Raw genomic sequence first — 20427 nt, 5'->3', positions numbered from 1 at the left:
AAGGCATCAGCTTTCATAATAATTACATATATGAATGATTTATGGCTAAAATCAACTTGAAAACTTCATTTCCATGTATGCACATAGAGATGAGAGGCAAAGGGACCCACAGCCAATTATGTGACACAGGCGAATCGCTCTAAATCCAAACAAACTGGGGGACATCCTTGTCACCAACAAGTTTGATGAAAAATCCTTTCCTTAGGATTTTTCCTCCTGAGAAGCTGAGAGGCCTCAGGAACAAAATGCAAACAATGATTATCTGCTGCTGTGGAATGCAACAGGTGGATCTGCGATTGGTCTCATCTGGTTGTTTCTAATTAATGGCCAATCACAGCCCAGCTGTCTCAGACTGTTTCAGTCAGTCTGAACCTTTGTTATTCATTCCTTTTCTATTCTTAGCTAAGCCTTCTGGTGAAATCCTTTCTTCTATTCTTTTAGTATAGCTTTTAATATAATATATATAATAAAATAATTATTCAGCCTTCTGAACATGGAGCCAACTTTCTCATCTCTTCCCTCATCCTGGGACCCCTGCAATCTCTGGCACACATCCTCTTGGCCGAGGTCAAAACACAGTGAAAAATATCAGTATGAAAGTACATAGAGGTACTGAATATTAGTATTTTAAGTTTCTCTCCAGAACTATGGACCCACAATACTCTAGGGCCCTTATGAGGAATTATCTTTTGCTCATAACAAGCTAAAAAAGAAGGAAAGTATAATCTGTTTTGACTGATGAGAAATTTGAAGCAGGGTGCTACTACCTGTCTTCTTCAAGTCTGTACAAAACCGAACATACAGCACAGATCAATTAATCTTTAGGACAGTGCTTTGATCAAGACAACCACATCCTCTTTTTCTATATACATCAAGAAACTGGTTTCAGCTTGAAGCTGCAATAAATCTTGCTAAAGTGAGATGTTACTCCTCTGAGCACAGACAGATTGTCTTTTCCCCACAAGCAAACAAACAGTCTGCTTGCTCTGCATTTCCAACTTCCTACTTAGCATTGCTTAGAGTGGTTTCCCAAAAAGCTCTGCTATCTAGAGTAAAAGTGGAGAGGGAATACTGCCACTACTTGTGCCTGGGGGCAAAGCAAAGTATTCCAAAAAACAGCTTGACTCTGCTGCTAGGCAGTGGATAAGCTAATTCAGCTTTGCCCCCACCTTTGCACTTTTCAAGAAAGTCTGTGTATTATATGTTGTGCTATTATAGATGTTCCCATACAAATAAAGACAGGATACTGCTTTCTGCATTTGGCTTTCTGTATTTTCTTATGGCACATAAAGAATTCAGTTAAATTCAGAAAGACTGAACCACAACAACCCTACATGTGGAATATGAATTTTTCCTCTTAATATACAAAAGTTACACTCATAGATTTCCATATGCCCTGAACTAGAGTACTCAGCCTCTTAAATGTTATCAATAGAAAAAAAATCAACTCAAAAACAATTCTACAAATTTACAATTGTATTCTCTTCAATTTTAATAGTGAAATACAAACTAGTAAAAAATTACAGAAGTTTGTTTAGAGTTCACCACAGACATTGCAACTCTCTAAGATAGCATATATTAATTCTCTAATTAGCATAAATCCTAGCTTGTTTAAGCTAGGAAAAATAAATTTAAAGCAAATTTGACTTTTGCCTAAATAAAACTGCTTAAGAGTATTAAGACCTCTCTGGTTTTGAATCACTTCACAAACTAGACAGACACTTACAAGAAGTCTGGATTTTAGGCTAGAAACAGATTTAATGGTACAGTATCCAATCTGGGATTTTGACCAGAATTATGTGTTTGAATCATACCTGACATCTGCACAAAGCTTTTATATCATAAATCTACTTTGGAAAATGACGGGTTCAGGAGTTTGATATGTTACTATGAGGAAAAGGTTTACTTACTCTGATATTATCAGTTACTTTGACATTTTGAAGTACAACATTTTTTTTTTCACAGACCAAATAAATGAAAATTTTTTATGTTCTTATCTGACTGTTGGACAAATCTTGCAAAAGGATTACCAAAGCTATTAGCAGTGATGGCTCCATTCTACAAAATTGTATCTGGATTTTACCCAAGCATCCCCTTTATGCATCTGAAGAGCTTGCAATGAAATTTGGTCTACCTGTAGATGGGATACTGTCTATCAGAATTTTCTTTTTTTTTTTGAAGTTCTTTATTGATAACACAACAATACAATCGACATACAGCCATATATTTTTTGATAAAACTTCAGAAATGCAGGCAAAAAACCATAAATATGCTGGCACATTTGCATGAAATCTTTCTTCCAGAAAAAAAATTGAAAATATTTTGTATCACAATTTGGTGATTTTTAATTTTTTTTCACTTACCTAAGAAAAATGGGTTTACTATCTGGAATAAAACATGATGTCACCTACATTTACAAATATATTTTTGGCACCCTTTTCTCAAAACCCTTTCAAAAAAAGAAAATGAATTTTGCAAAATGTTAAGGATGAATATCTTGAAAAAAAAAACATTCTGAAAACACTAACTTCTTCATCTCTGACATATTTCATCCTCTTTTCCGACCTTCATAAACAGAAAGTTACTTAGGTATTGTGAAGATGACAAATTCCTGGTTTGAATAAGTTAAAAATGGAGGGAATTATAAAATCCTGAAAGAGCTACCCACAATTTTTCATTTTAAACCAGGGAACTGAAACTTATATATAGAATAAGAATGCAGTTCCTTATCAAAGAGAACCATTTAGCTAGGACTCAAACTGCTAAGTCATTTTAGGTCAAAGCAAAACATTTTAATCATCACTCAACAAATTGATTAGCAGTCAGGAGGGACTGAAAAACTCAGTGATCTTTTTGCCTGAAACACCGTTTAGTAATTGGACTCCCTCTTTTTTTACAAATCTCATCAATCATGAGAACCATGGTGAAATCTCATTTTCATTTCTTCTCACATAAAAAGTATTGCACCATATATTCCATTGAGCTTCTGCCAAGTAAACCTGACCATGTGCAAATATAAATGCACCAGTAGAAAAGAGCAAGATATAAACCCATAGCCAGAGCCTGAATATCCAACAAACCACACTTCAAGCCTCTTTTTAGCCCCTGCTTACCCCACTGAAAAAGGACAGATCACCAAATACAAGGAAAAATACCCACTGCTAAGTTTGAGGTTGATCAAGTGCAAAGCTCAGCCTTTCTGAAGTTAATGATTGCTGCTGCAGTTTTGTCAGCAATATCTGATATTTGATTGTTTCTATGGTAATGGTGGAAATGGTGGTGGTAGAGCAGCATGGAACCTTTTATCTTCCTTCAGGATAACCACTGTTAGCTAATCAGGAGCAGCCCTGCTGCTACTTGTCAATAATCAGAAATGTAGCTGTGACCAAGCTGCCTGAGACACCTGTTAGTGAGGCAATACTTCAAGTTTCCACAACTCTAACAATTTTGTCTTTCATTTTTCTAATCAACAGTTTGTTGTAGGAGTGCTTTGAGTGACACCTGAAAATGTCTGCACTCTCTGAACTCTATCCAAGCTGAATACCACAGGAAGATGATGTCACTACTCTCTCCACAATTCTTTTTAAATTATTGTTATATTAAAATTGATAGATTCTCCATGGTGTTTGATTTCAGCAGCTGTACTTTGGTCTGGAATATTCTAAAATATGAACAATATATTTTTAATATCCACAATAGATTAGATTATTTTCCAACTTTGGTATTTCACAGTTTATATGAAAAAATCACAAATATTCAGAATGTGGAAAAATTCAATTACTGATGTTAATTCAAAGACTCATTTGATTTTTCAGCTTCATTTCCTTTTGTTTAAATTGCAATCGTTGCCACTTTATCAAGGTTTTTATATTCTCAGCGTGATCAATATGCAGAAATGAAATGAACTGTGTATTTTTTACAATTTAAAACCTACAGGTTTGCAGCTTTATCAATACTTCAATTATTTTTATAACTCATTTGATGTAAAGAATTTTTTCAAATCAAAACAATGAAAATAAGGAGACATTTTTGCAAATAAGATTATTTTAACAATCAAGATATTAAAAATTGACTCTCTGCCTAGGAGAACTATCACTGGAAGCTAGCTAGGCAAGACCAAATATAGTAATTTCAGAACCTAGTCTATTTGGATAGTGGAGGATTTCCTGCTAATTCTTAATATAATATTATTCAGGGAGACTTTGATTTCTTAAGGAAAAAAAGTAATTGAAAAATCTAGAAACTCTATTGAAATACAGCAAGCTAAATTTAAGTTTTATTGAATATAACCAGTAGGATTAAAGTTTTAAAGTAAAAATTTTTCCTTTTTTACTTTGGTAGAACATAAATATACACATACATATGGCAGTTACACAAAAAAAACTCTGTTCTTTTATTCTATTCGTCTTTGACTTTTTACAGCAGCACTCACAAAGTAAGCATGGAGATTAAAAAATGTCTCCATCATTAAAGCAATTCTAGCAGTAGCTAAAACTATCTACACATGCAGAAGTTTAATGCTTAAAAAATCACTACCTTGCAGAGACCTGCTGATTATTGCAGTTACTGACAGTACAGTATATCAATACCAAAGCAAGCCAGAAATCTTTCTTTCACTTTTATTAATATTTCACTCATAGTCATCTCTTCTTTGTATTTTTTTTACCTTTGAATTATTTCTCAGCTACAGTTGACAGATTGTGTAAATATAAATCAATATTAACATCCCAATATTAATATCCCTAAAGCACAGAGAACTAAGTGTATTCTCAAAGCTAAGCTTTATTTGTATGGATATTGTTTTAAATCTTTATTCACATATTATATCATCGAGTTACAGTAGATGCAGGAAACAGAATGTTTAAATTATTTAGCACTACTCATCTAATATACTAATGTTAGCTATTAGTAATTACTGATTAAGATCAACTACTGAGTAACAATTAACCAAATATTTTATCTTCTATATGTTTCTCTTAGGTATATTGCATTCATATACAAATTTTGGAAGATTGAAAATTTTGACTTTGCAGTTAATTTTATCAGATAAAAATATGCAACCACCAAAATTGGAGGTAGCACAAAATACAAAGTTGTGCTGAATGAATGCTGTGCTAGAGATAGACCAAGCAGTCTGCACTGATCCTTCAGGCTATTCATGAACTTTCACAGAAATATATGTAAATAGGACCTACATGTTTTTCAGGTTTAATCCAGCACTTTTTTCCTAAATGACCAGCTCATTAACAATTGACAAGGAATGATATTCAAAAGGCAGAAGCTTCCAGGAGCACTTCCCACAATAAGATCATCACGTAGGGGAGGGAAAGGAGATGCACCATTACAGAGCTCACCTAGCAGTTCTCCTCTTTAACTTCTCATAGTTCCAGAAGTTTGGAAACATCTCTGCAATATGGTTATGTCTTTCAAAATTATACACAATATATTATGTCACATTTATGCAGACACTTGTGGCAAATATTTTTGTGACCTCCTTCCAATGCCCCCTTTTTGAGGACTATCATTGTTTTTGTGCTTGGTCAGGAGCCAAAAAGCAGTAGTGAATTTTTAGAGTACCATAATGAAAAGATCTAAAAAAGTAAAAGCACTGCACATAGTCTATTTATTGGCGTAACTTATGTGCATTCCACTCACAAAGATTGAAAATTCTCCAGGGCAGTTATAAAAGGCATAAAATACAGCGTACATCCAAACCTTCCATCCTTATTGACTGTCAGTTTACTAAATGCAGTAAATATAAATCTCTTATCATCATATAATTCACTGCTCTTAAGGCACTGAAAATTTTCTTTAAGGTATTACTAATCAATTTTAATAATTACTTCTCCTAATTCCCAGAGGTGTTTTCAACATCATTAACAGATATGTCAAAAAGACCAACAAAAACCAGGAAGCAGGAGGATTACACAGTATGATTGTCTATCCACAAAGGAGTGTAAGAAATGCATGTTACCACCCTTCTTTGCATAAAATAAAATCACTGAGCAGATCCACATACCTTTAATCTGGGTCAAAAGGCTGTTGCCTGTATTACTTTTATTTTAGCAAATACATCTACATGGGGATTGAATTCAAGCTAAGACATTCCCAGCTTTACATATGACTCTTATTAAACAAGGGCAGATCTCCACAGGTTTAAAATGCCAAATAAGAAATTCTGCTCAGCAAGCCTGAAGTATACCCTGATGATAGCCTTACAGTTCTACCACATTTACTGATGCAAACATTGTAAAATTATTAGTGCCTTTTCTTTTTAGATGTTACAGAACTGACAATTATGTTTCATTTAAGTTTTTCAGGTGTGCTGCAACAATTGTCATAGGAAGAAACAAGAAGAATTCTTATACAATCCTCTGATACACAGAAATAGAAAATAAAATTCAACAGTTAATGTAGCTTTATAAGATTGCAGTACAGAGTTTTTGGTGTACACACCTGCACATTTGAACAGGCAGAATCCATCTAGCTGTTGGTAGATGGATTCATATTCAATCCATAACCTAAGTCACAGCATCACCTTAGTTTTTTCTACCCACTGCAGCTTGATGCATCAACACCAAGATTTTCAAGATAGAAGATTTATTATCCTCTCTATTCAGAGGACATAAATAACTGTCAATTTATTGAATAAAAAAAAAATCTTGACTTTTTGGTGATTCATTTTTCCAGTGAATTGGAAAGAGAAACTGGGGAAAGGAATTGCAATTTCTACATCGGTTCTATACAGAAATAGTTGGAAAAAGCAATTCAAAGAAAAATTTTACACCTAATAGTGCATATACTCTGAAATTACATCCTTATTTTCTTATTTTTTCTCATATTTGTCTCTTAAAAACAGTAAATACTGCTGAAAGGCTTAAATCCATTCAAATCCATAGGAATAGAGCCAAAATCAGCAGATAAGTCTTAAAAATTTTTCTTTGTTTTCCACATTTTTCAATGAGCACTTTTAAACTTTCAAGACAAACTCGTCCTTGTGACTTTATTTCTCCAACCTCAGCCACAGATAATTCCTTTCCAAGCAGTATCTTTGCAATATCTTAGAAAATGAGTTATCTCTGGCCAGATGAGCCTTTGCTTGTACTCCCAAGTCAATTACTTTCTCTTATGTGTATCAGCTGAACTACTTCACAGCTTTTATCGGTCACTATGTGAGCAGGATCTGCTGGGATGTATTATAAATAGTGAAGTATGGGCTTAAACAAGCTACCTTCAAAAGAATCCATGGACCTCGGGCCATTCAATTATAGAGATTTACAGCACTGCATCAATTTTTTTTTTGTTTAAGACTCCACGTTCCTCAGGCAGTAGAATTTTGAGAAATAGGAGTGTAGGACAAGGTACATAAAAACAACCAAATGTTATCACACTGAAAAAAAGCATTTTAGACCAAAGGGAGAGATAATTTTTAAATTTGTTTTATTATTAGGTAGGAGCTGGAAAAGCAAAATGTGCGAAAGGCAAGCTGTTCCATGGAAGCTGTTTAGTTTCATAATATATCTCTGAAGACATCACTGTCCATCAGTCTCCTTGAATGAAAAGTTAAAAAAGGAAAAATGGTCATTGAGTAAGGCTGTGGAACATAAAACCTTGCACATTCTAAAGAACAGGAGCATGGATAAGCTCATAGTGTTCCTTCTGGTACTCCATATTGAGTTACATTTAACTTTCAGTTGTTCAAATATTAAATTTTTATTAGTCTTTTTCTCCTAAATACTTTAAATATATTAACAGCAAATCTGATGCCTGATGCAACTTGATTTGGAACATTTCACAGTTTCACAGAATCACTAGGTTGGAAGAGACCTTTAATATAATAGAAACCAACCCAGCTAAATACAATAAAATTATAGTGAATCTATGCTATAGCTACCTGTCAGAGGATCAACAAGTAGCTTTCCAACTAATTTCCTTTATTAGCCTTAGAAGCTGAACCACCCACCCCACAACACCACATGAAAAATCCCTCATCCAAACAAGAGACCAAATCCCAAATTTAAAAATCCACACGGTAAATATACATGGAATATATCCCAAAGTTTACACTGAGAGTGTGGTGGTGATACCAGTCCATGGAGCAATTTCACCTTACTCATGGAAGGCCACAGAATTTCTATTAACACGGCAGTGCAACATCTCATGTCTTGTCTTGACCAGAACTGAGTTTAGCAATGTGAATATGATTTATGGCAAAGGTCTGACAAATCTATAAAGCTGATAAGTAGCAAACATTACCCTGATAGGTGACTGGGGTTGGAGGAGGCTTTCACAGAATGCAAACTAATAATTGCAAACTGCCTTCACAAAGGGGCAAACAAAGTTTAGGCAGCAGCCAACAAACAGAAATCAAACAATGGAAGTGTGTTTGAAAACATGGAAAAAAAATCCCATGACAGACTCAAACCTGAGAAGAAAGAAATGGTCACCATCAATCATAAAATTCTTAATTTAAAAAAATCAGGACCAATAACTTCCTGCAATTCTCCCCCTGACTCCATCCCTCCTGAGTATGTGTACCAACTTAAAATACTAGGCTGACAGCAGAAAGATGAAAAAAGCATCAGAGAAGTGGAAAACTTGAGTCATTTACATACTACAAATTTAACCATATTTCTACTGAAAGTTTTGTTTTATTACCTAAATATTTCAGTTTGTAAATATCAGCGTCATTGTAACTGAGATAGTAACTACCTATTTGGATTACACAATTAGACTTTATTAAGACTAACCTTATAACATAATCCAAAGTGTGGGTGTGCTTCTTGAATTTGTGCCAATTTCATGTGATCCTCCTAATTTCAAGATATACTCATTATGAACTCCTTTATTTATTTTCTTTCTTTGTCTTAGTCTGATACTGCAACCCGCTCCACAACATTCATCAATCACTCAAAAAGAAAAAGCAACAAAACAGGACCAACTTCAAAGTTCACTATGCTTGAAACAATGCCAACAAACTGTGGCTTACTTAGAGTAGTGAAGCCCAAATTTTAAACAGAGTAACAGTTAATTTTCAATGAAGAACATGACTAAACAGCATTTAACTAATGATTTCCTCTCTAATGTCTATTACTAGGAGAGTAAAACAAAAACCAAGATGGATTTGGTTTGTGAAGAGATGACTTTATTTTTTATTCTGCTCTAATCCCACTTAGATGAAAAGGAAAATCAGAGAACCCAGAAAAATTCAAATGAAGCATTCCTTGCTGTGGCTCAAGAAGTAAAGAAAGTTTGAGATGTCTTCATTGGTTTTAACATAAATATCCATTTATGGTGCACAAACAAAAACCCCCAACATTTTTTCTTTCTTTACTTTTGATGGATATTCTCTTATTAAGCTAATAATTTGGCAAACTGACAGATACTGCCAACCTAACCAGGTGTTTTCTGCTTTATTCCAGTCTTCTGATTTTGAGATGTGAAAAAGAATTTTGCACACTTGCAGAAAAAGTGCATAGCATGACAAATGCATGTCCCTCAAAAAATGGGAAGAGATGGGATTTAAGGCCTTTCCAGGACTCAATTTTTAGGGAAAAATAAAAGCCCATTAAGTGTACTGAATGGTCTCGATACACAGTGAAGTAGCAACTGAAATAACAGAGCTAAACTCTACTGGTATTTTATGGAATCTGTTTATGTTGACGGTAGACAGGGAAAGAATAAAAAGATTTGAAGAACAATCTTAAACACCACAAAATGACAATAGTTGGTAGTGGTTTTTTTTTCTTCTTAATCCTGACAACAGAAGAAACAATTTTACTTCTAGATGTAAGTGCCTGACATTGCAACTAAGACAGAACTATTGCAAACAAAGAAGGAATTATGTTGAAAAAGTGAATCCTCAAATATGGCCAAGTAATTAGAGACAATTTTAAAAGGACAAATTTTATCACAGAGAAATTGCTAGATGGGAAAAGAAGCCAATTAAGAGCAAGCCAAGAAGCTTGTTTTAATTTTTATTGTAAATTTTGTCTTTGCCACTCTCAAGCTTGTTAGACATTCGAAAAACAAAATTTAGACAGAAACCAAAAATCTGTAATTTTTACTGATATGAAGGTAAAATTTCAGCCCCCCTTCCCTCCCCCACCCCCAGCATCACCCTCCTTTAATTAGTATTTTCAACTTTTATGTTGTGATATATTCTGAACGCAAAATACTGAAGTGACAATGGAGATGCCCTATATAATTATTTATTAGGAGCATGGAATTTTTGATGTGGTAGAAAAGGGTTCTTGGGTGAATCAAGAACCCCTTAATAGAATCACTCTTCAAATTAGATTAAAATAAAAATGTCAAATAAATATGCATTCTTGCTATTTAAATAATAAGGAATTAATTTACTGGTCTCTGTTTCCTTTAGCTTGTCCTTACTAAGACTGAATAAACTGGAATTATTATACTAGCCATTTTCTAATGCAATCCTGTTCAAAGCAGAAAACTTCTTGTGTTACTACAATATGATCATAATATTACCACAGACATCGTAGATACAGACCAAGAAAATATATTTTTTTACCTCTGTAACATAGTGTAATGGAATGGCAGTAACAGAATCTCACAGTATTATGCAGCCATCCTTAGCTACACAGAGAGATGGTACTTTTCCCCCTAGGTATTATTACTTTGTTATTGTCACCATATGTTATGTACAAAAAAAAAGAGCAGATGGAACGTTTATTTTTTAATAAAGATGGGTACAGGAATCCTGGTCCACCTCCAGATTATAGCTAAAAGCTGTTGTTCTAAAGGCTCTGAATCTATACCTGACAAAACTATTAAAAGCAAATGCCCAATTAGAAATGCATAATGATAGTTGCTCTGTAAACATAATTAAATAAGTACATATCATTGACATAGTTTAGTTTCACTCAGTCTTCCTGTTTATTGCCTAAATTTTATCAAAATAAACTATTGAAAGAGATTCTATTGACAGACAAATGATATCTTGTTTTAAGCAAAGTAGCACTGCATTAAATCATCCTCAAAAAAGAGATCAATGTAACCTGAAGGAATCTTTCATAGGTGTACTTATTTTGTTGGGACAGAGTTGTTTGTCTCCATAGCAGCTCCTACAAAGCTCTATTTTGAATTACTGGACAAAACAGAGTTGTGACATTACCTGCTTCAGCTATTGCTGAGCAGTACCTGCACAAAACCCCAGCCTTTTCTGCTTCTCCTGTTGCCTTGACAGCAAGGGGACTGGGGATGGGCAAGGGGCTGTGAGGGAACACAGCTGGGACAGCTGAACCCAGGTGGACAAAGAGATATCCCATACCATGCCATTCTCAGCATATGGAGGAAGAAGGGAGGGAGGGCATTCAGAGTAGGAAAACTACATAGCAAAAATCTGGTTTTTCCACTATTTACCTTTCTCGGGTAGACATACTGCCCTAGTGTTCAGCAGCACGTAACAGATGTCTTAGCAAATGAGTACAAGTCAAAATTTCCAAGTCAGCTCTATTGAGTATGATGTGCACAGATGATAGGAACACATTCAGGACAGGCAATACATTTGTCTCGTGTCAGATTTACTGTGTGTGGTCAAACCAACAATGCAGGGTACTGCAGCACAATTTCTGCTTTTACCAAAACCAGGGCACGACTGCACAAGTCTTATGAAGCCGATGTGCATAATGGACCTGCCCTGGATCCTCAGGTTTCCAGTTAGGAAATTTTGTAATCAATTCAAGATTTGTATTTTGAACAAGACCACTACCAAACATCTATGAACAAGAACTCTGAATGGCACTTGAATATAATTTCTGTGGGTGGGGGAGAGAGGAGATATGAACACCTTAACATAAAGCATTAGTATGTTTTTTGCTTGCTTTTTTTTATTGCAGCTTTGTACTACATCTTGAGATAGGTGCTATCACACTGACAAAACCATTAGTTTTGCCAGTTAGTCCTTCATATGTCATCATATATATCTAATGCATACATTAATCCAGCTCAGTTTACCCATTCCACACAGCTGCTGTATGTTTAATACATATGGAAAAGTTAAAAGCGACTTTCCCATCCAGATTATCTTATTGGTTTGTGTAAGCAATTTGATAGAGTTGTCCTAAATACACATTAGCACAACACATGAATGTATTCATACTTAATAATTTTTTTTTTTACATGTTAAAATTTTCTGTCCCGCTGATCCTTGGAGTTTTTTGTGAACAATAGATCTTTGCTGTAACCACATGGAAATGCTACATGGCAGGAAGGGTTAAAAAAACACCCCAAAATGGTATAACTTTTATATATTCCTAGAAGCAATCGAGTTAGTACAGCGTGGTGGAAAGAATGCACAATAAGCAATTTGCAGAGCACATCCAAAGCCAGGGTAATATTTCTATTTCTGATCTTGAAAAGAAAGTACGTAGCCCTATTCTTTCCTCAGATCACCCAGAAGGTAACTTTAATATCTGTGCTATGAGAACTGTAAGGCATTTTTGACAGGTCTCCTGAGCAATTTACCTGAGGACTATTCTAAAGCAGCATAATTTTCCTGTCAACATGTGTTGGTGTCATCAGGGGAGTTATCTCTGGTTTTGCAGTAGGCTGGGGCAAAAGGTAAAAGGACACAATACAGAGAAAAAGTAAAAAAAGTTTAAAGATTAAACTACTACAGCATTCCTCTTGTCTTGTGAGGACAATGCATAGAAAGATAGCACCATATCATATCATATAGCACCATATCATATTTTTTTAATTTACTATGCATGCTTGTCACCCTTTCCCATATGTTTCTCACACCAAAAATTCCTTTTTGGCCAATCTAATAAGGTCTATTTTTCCCCCTCTCAGTAGGAATTGTTGAATCAAACCTCCGAATTCTTCTCAGCCATTTCCTACCATGCTAATGACATGCCTCCTACCATATTTACAAATAGAAATCAATGAATCAGTGATGTTGAGAAGCAAAAAAAAGGGGTAGATCTGCTTAAAAATATGGGTTTTTTTTTTTTTTTTGTAAAACCATTTAAATATTAAGGACTCCAAATAAGAAATAGACTATACAACTACATAATTTCAACAACAAAAACTTTGAGTGAAAGGTTATATTTACCTTGGGATATATTAGAAAAGGCCACCATATCACGGGTGACATTTCTAAATATCAATTTAGCTGATCTTATGAAACAGCTCCTCTTTCTCTGGAGCCAAACTCAACAAATACTCCAGTGCAAGTTCCTTAGCCCAGCAGCACTGTTTAAAAATAAGAAAAATACAAATTCAAATATTTGTCCGCAGTTCAAAGGTAGATAGGAAATACTGCAGCAACATGCTGGACTCTATCAGCCTGCTTTTACTAGTCCAAATCCATAGCTCAGTAATTTATACACAGACCACTCATTTAATTTAAGATATTGAATATCTTAATATATAATAATTATTGTGTAAAAGGTGATCTCTTACCTACATCCAGTAGGTAAGAGATCACAAGTACAGGCAGACAAGAGATTGCATAGTATCTATTTTAGTGTTCATAAACAGCATCTGTAAAGGCTTCTGATTCTATTACTGTGCTGATTTACTGCTTGAAGATGTAAGAAAGTTGAGTTCACTTCAATGTGCCTGGGTTTTGGAACATGCCATGAACTGGATGGCTCACAATTTTGCTATGATTCTACACCACTACAAAATATTCTTGTTTTGCAAGAATTGTGTTTGTTTAACCCGGGAAAGAGAAGCCTTTGGTCTAACCTACTTGTAACCTTCCAGTACCTGAAGGGAGCCTACAAGAAAGATGGAGAGGGACTGTCTGTAAGGAAGTGTAGTGACAGGATAGGAGGGAATACCTTCAGGGTGAAAGAGGGCAGGTTTAGATTAGACATTATGAAGAAATTCTTTACTGTGGCAGTGATGAGGCACTGGAACAGGTTTCCCAGAGAAGTTGTGGAGGTCCCATCCCTGGAAGTGCTCAAAGCCAGGATGGGTGGAGCTCTAAACAAACAAACAGAGCACACTGGTCTATTGGAAATTGTCCCTGCACATGGCAGTGGAGTTGGAATTAAATTGTCTTTAAGGTCCTTTCCACTGTAAACCATCCTATGATTCTCTGATTCTATTATTCCATATATGCTATTGGAAGTGTGTAACATAACTATATCTTTTTAAATTGCTTTGTCATTCATATCAATATTCTAGGTTAAAAAAAATCCTAAATTTTGTTCCCTCTTTGTCTCACCTCTCCTCAGAAAACTTATTTTTACCCTCTATGCAGGAACAATTCTAACCCCAAAGCAGTTTATTTAAAATACAATTTACATTTACAACACAGCACCTAATAACTCTTTCATTTTTATAAAACAGCCTAAAGTAGAATGTGCTTTCAAACCAAAAATGTTTGCAATCATTTTTAAGACAGTGTGATTTTAAAGCATAATTCCATTTTCATCTTCTTGGTTCAAAACAAGAAGCTCCAAATAAGTAAAAAATTCTACTGTGTCTAGTTTTGTATTACCATTTATGTATTTAAACATTTAATAATTTAGAGAATGCAAAGAACAAGTGAAGTCTTGGCTTACAAGATTGAACACCAATATTTTTTAAAACTCCATGTTAAATATTACATTGTTTTAATTATAGATATTTTGGGGATTTTTTTCATCAATTGATTCTATTTTATTTTTTCAGTATGTGAACACATGTTTATAATGGACAAAACACAAATGCATAGTATAAATATACCTATTCAGAAAATTATAAAACATTATATAGAACATATTTTATTATTCCAAAGTGCTGTATGCAAGTTAGGGAATCACGTCCAGTATTTAGAGAAAAATCTTGTTTTACTTACAAAGAAAAAAAAACAGAGGGATTTTATTCCATATGAGGAATAAGAAGAATTTGAAACTATTTCTAGACATTTCTCCTCATAAACTCCAGTTTTCACAACTTCTCCTTGATTGGCGTATGACCTTCAGCATTCCAAAGTGTAAAACTTCTGCTTCATGCACATGATCCTTATTGGTTCTTATGAAATTTAATACAGGCTTATCCTGAAGCATTTGATTTAACATTTCTGTGTGAGTTGCATCCACTGTGCAGTGAAATTAACTTATCTGCATTTAGAAGCTGGTAAGCACCACCACACACTTGAAAAGGTCTTGAAAACCTCTTGTGATTTGTCATCGTGCATTTAGGTCACTAGTAACAAATTCTTTATAAAAAAATTAGAGGCTAAATTGCATTACCTGAAACATTTCAGAAAAATAAGCACTTGGAAGAAAATAATTTTTTCTTCCACTAGAACTAACTAATATACTGGAAAAATTACTACAAATTCAGAAAATATATATTTTCTAACCCTTTGTAACCTAATCACTTAGTAACAGAATAGTAAATTGTAGTCACAATGGTGTCGTTGCATATAATTTCTTTAAAAGTTCTCTATTCCTATTTCAGGGGACTCGTACATTCATCAAAAAAATCCCATAAGCATTCAAGGCTTTTTATTATCTTCACTATCCTTCATCTTTTAGCATGAACACCACAATTTTTTTTACATTATTGAAGATTTTCTTGATGGAAACAAATGGAGCAGTTTATAAGCTACAAGATTTTTGTGCAGCGTTGTGAAAACAGAAAAGAGTAGAGTCAAATCTAGCTTTGTTGGGAAATAGAAAATTTTTAAATGTCTCATTATTTTTCTCTAGGACCTTATATTCTTTCTCTTTATAGGACATTTTCCTAAAATTTTTGAATTTATGGAATCAATATTTTCTAAATCATAAAGATTATTCTTGTATATAAAATGAAATATTTTATTTATTAGACTTAAGAAGTCCCGGTAAGGTCAATGGAAATAAAGTTTACTCTCAGCACAACCATCAGTTTCTGAAACAAACAGAAACATCAATAGCTTTCTTCACCTGATCAATGCAGACAGATTGATTTTTCAGAAGGCAGACTATTATGTATGTCTGACTACCATGACCTTTCAGATTTTACCAACAATATTCTTCATGTAAATTGATCTGCCTTATACCATGGGAGCCAGGGAAGCAGAACTGCCAAAAGCATTCACTTCCACTTAGTTAGCTGGAAATATTACTTACGAAAAAGCACCTTCTTCAATCATGGTGTGCCGTGTGATGAGTTGTAAATGTCTAAGACAATTCAGAATTGCAGATACCTTTACACCTAGTAATCATAAAACCACAAGAGTGTGAATGTAGAGTAATTGATTTAAACTTATCAGTTCTAGGCCATTAGACTTGGTAAAAGGTATTTCCACTCAACTATACAGGAGCCCATTACAGTCATTTCCATTTGAAGGTCAGCCATCACCAGTGTTGACCTTCAGCATGACATAAAAGTTATTAATTGATTACTTTACCAGAACAACGAACAACCACAAAACAATAACAAAAAACCAAAACACACCAAAAAAAAACCAAAAACCAAAAACAAACCACAAAAGCATATCAAACAAAAAAACCCATCCACAAATAAACCCACAAAACCAAAAGACTCACAAATAAACCCACAAAACCAAAAGACTCATAAAAACAAAAACAAAAACAAACCAAGCTCACATTTAATCAATCTGAACAGAAGAAACTTATTATTTTGGTGAATTAGGCTGGGCTGAAACTATCACTGTTCAACAGATTTATATCCTCTTAGCCAAGTTCTAATTCAGATATACTCATTTGATACTAAGTGATGGACAGGGGGCTCTAAGGGCAGAGGCTGGGCTGCCTGGGCTTTGGGCCAATTTAGACAGTATAGCTGAGGGCATGCCCCTGCTCCCCTTCTAGAAAGGACCTTAAATAAAGCTTGGACAAAATGCTCTGCTGGAAACCAAAAGTAAGTGCTGCTCAGCTCCTGGCTTTGCTTCCCTCAGGGAATGGGTGCCCCTCTGACACATTGGGGTAGAGGTTAACATACTGGCTTTGATGCTGACACCGAAATTACAGTAGTGCAACAGAATAGGAATTCTGGATTCCAAATACTTACAGCCATGACAACACTGCCAAAAAAAAGCAGTCTCCACAGACTAATCACTTGCAAATTACAAGGGCCTCTTGCAAACTCTAAAACAGAGAAATGTTTTCTAAGATACCATTTGTAAGGGTTTTACAAGGCAGGGTGTTTAAGGAAGGTGTACAACAGTCTACTAAATATAGTATACTATCTGGCACTAAAGAAATTGCATCTTCCAACATGGTTGCAACTCATTTGTATTACACATTTGTTAATGTGAAAATAAATATCTTTGGTAAGATGTATGGCTGAGAGTAAGGATTTATTATGTTATCTAAGAATTCCTGCTAAATGACTTCATGATTGATATTTTTGCTTGCAGATAATAGGTAAAATAATGTTGAAGACTATTTATTTTCCTTTGCAATTATGTTATGCGTCAACATGTCTTGAAATTGTTTTTCAACATATTCACTTCCCAACTATAATTAAACAATGATACTGGAAATATTAGATGTTATTCCCTTACAAAAAAAAAAAAAAAAAGAAAAAAAAAAAGGAAATTCTTTCACAATGTTTTTGCAATAAGAATGCAGTTTTAGACTATAACAAAATAACATCTTTAGCATCATTAAGTAAAATTCTGGTCAAAGCATCTTAAAAACAAAGAAAAAGAACAAAAACAGAAAAAAAGGAATTTGACTTTAGGTAGAGAAGCAACTTTGTTTATCTTATATGAACTATTATTTTCCTTCATCACAAATTTTCTGGAACAGTGAAAGGCAAAGACATCAATATTCCTAAACTGAGAAAAGCAAAGTATATGGGAAGAGACGAGGTCAGACAAGAGGTGTTCAGATCCATAGATAAGTATTTATGCTGTTAGAGGACTACCTGTCTTCATTGAATCTTGACAAAATTACCTTAAACAATAACAGAATAAAAACTGTTATTTCTGTTCTCTTCTTTGGCACAGGCCTAAATTTTTATGAAATTCTTTAGCGTCAAAGTATTGTGATTTTTTTTTTTAAATAAGGTCTAATGAAGAAATACTATTTCTAATTAGATTTAGATTACTCTTTCCCTATAGTCATAGAGTCATAGAATGGTTTAGGTAGGCAGGAACCTTAAACATCACGTGATTCCAAACCCCTTCTATAGACAGAGACATCATTCACTAGACCAGGTGGCTCAGACCCCCATCCAACCTTGCCTTGAACATTTCTGGAGATGGGACAACCACAATTTCTCTGGGCAGCCTGATCCATGCCTTACCATCCTCATAATAAAGAATTGCTTCCCAATATCTAATCCAAACCTACTCTCTTCCAATTTGAAGCCATTCCGCTTTTGTCTGTCACTACGCATCCCTGTGGAAAGTCCCTTCCTGTCTCCCTTATGGGCCCACCTCAGACACTGGAAGGCTGCAAGCAGACACCCCTGAGCCCACTCTTTTCCAGCTCTGTTCTCTCAGCCATGCCTTGTAGAGGAGGAGCTCCATCCTCCTGATCATGGTGGCCTGGACTTGCTCCAACCGCTCAATGTCTTTCTCCTGTTGAGGACCCCAGAGCTGGATGCAGCACTCCAGAGGGGTCTCACCAGAGCACTGCACAGCAGAGGGGCAGGGTCCTCTCCCTTGCTATGCTGGCCAGGCAGCCCAGGACACATTTGGCTTCCTGGGATGCAGGAGCACATGGCTGGGCCATGTGCAGCCTCTCACCCAGCAGCAGCCCCAAGTCCTTCTCACAGGGCTGTTGTCAATCTGTTCATCCCACAGCCTGTGTGATATTGGAGGTAGCCCTGGCCCAGGCGCAGCCCCTTGCATTTGGTTTTGCTAAATCTCATGAAATTTGCATTGTCCCACTTGAACTGGATATACTGGGATAAATAAGTAAAAGAGGAAGGGAGGAAGGGATAAATAAGTCAGAGAGGAAGGGAGAAGGAGAGGGAGGGAGGGAGGGAGGGAGGGAGGGAGGGAGGGAGGGAAGAAGGAAAAGGAAAGAAAGAAGGAATAAGAAACATTATGAAGGTTTACATAGAGACATACTATTACACAAACTTGGCTAAAAGGGGTAGAAAGTGAGAGCAGATCAGGGACAGCTGAGCCATGATCTCGTTGATGAACACAATAACCCAAGATAGCTGTTCTGGAAGCAATGGGCTATGCATAGCACAGCAAGGTAAAGCACAAGATATTCCAAACATCTACTGCTGACTGTTTAAAGAACTGAAATTTCCAAATGTCAAAAATGTTCAAATCCATGAGCATGCACTTTTGAGACAGATACTGCTTAGGAACGTATCCCTTTGTTCTTTTTCCAAGACTGCTAAAAGACATCCCAAATTGAAGGCTGAATTAGCCTCTCCTTACTTTTTAATTTTTTAAAAATTTTTCTTGAAAAGTAATTTGAATCACAGAATATCCTAAGTTAGAAGGCCCCCACAAAGATCAGTCCAAATCCTTTTCCTGTAACAAGTGAATTTGAAAGTGTGCTACTTCAAAGAAGCTGGAATTTAATCAGAAGTATTTTAAAATATTCAGTAACTGTAGCAAGTACCTTGCCAACTGAGACAAGCTTTCAGATATTTCACACAGGGCCAAAATTTCTATATAACTGAAAAGATTAATCACTGATTAATCAGATTTGACAGGCTGGATTCAAAGGAATGAAACTTGAACAGAGCATTGGCACACTTGGACGCACATTTTCCCCTTTACCAAATGACAACTTAATCATGAGACAAAAGAAAAAAAAAATTCCTGACCTTCTATCAACAGCAATAATGTTAAGAAAATATTTTAGGAATTAATAAAATGGGGGGAAAAAGAGAATTAAAGATTGGAATTTTATCTTATTACAGATTTTGGGAACAATTGGAAAACATATTCAAGTCTGACAATAGAGCAGAAGAAAGTTAAATCAATTTCACAGATATATATTCTGGGGTAGGGTTTACTGTGGTTATTTCATAAGGGAACTATATAAAACATTATATCCCACGAATAGTGTAATTATCTTTTTACAAGGGGGAAAAATAGATCTTAAAATCTGGCAGTACTTTTATTAAGAGAACTAAGAGAAGCCAAAGAGGATAGGAGGAACAACTTGTAGAAATTATAAAAACTATTATTAATCCTTTTTCTAACAAATCAACATCAAGAAACCTCATAGTCTATTGAAAATTAAATAAACAAAATCAAAGATTAAGGAAACTGGAAAGCTACTTGAGTTTCCTCTGAATTCACATGGGAGAAGTATGGAAATAAATAATTCTGTGTCCATATTTTATATATATATGTATGGGTTACATCAGAGGATCCATCTCAAACTGAACATTGTCATAAATCAAGGAGACAAAATGGGTAGTTAAACTTCCTGGGATGAGATATCAGACATTAGAGAATTCAAAACAACCTAGGAAACAGCTAACACAAGGAAAATTTTTAAAACGCTTCAAGAGGATATAAAAAAA

At 34.9% G+C, this 20427-nt stretch overlaps 1 protein-coding gene across 1 annotated transcript in view; it reads right to left on the bottom strand.

The window, feature by feature from the left end:
• Positions 1–19592: 19592 nt before the first annotated feature.
• The window catches only part of CCDC102B (coiled-coil domain containing 102B), a gene marked incomplete at both ends in the record, with an annotated part of 34444 nt that continues 33609 nt past the window's right edge, over positions 19593–20427 (bottom strand). Inside the window, one exon of the mRNA XM_084209387.1 lies at positions 19593–19682. Within this exon, the coding sequence (XP_084065513.1) occupies positions 19593–19682 (90 nt within the window). The remainder of the gene's footprint in view (positions 19683–20427) is intronic.

This window comes from Fringilla coelebs, assembly GCF_963513975.1.
Source record: "Fringilla coelebs genome assembly, chromosome: 1".
NCBI lineage: Eukaryota > Metazoa > Chordata > Aves > Passeriformes > Fringillidae > Fringilla > Fringilla coelebs.
This window is presented reverse-complemented; position numbering and strand designations above follow the sequence as displayed.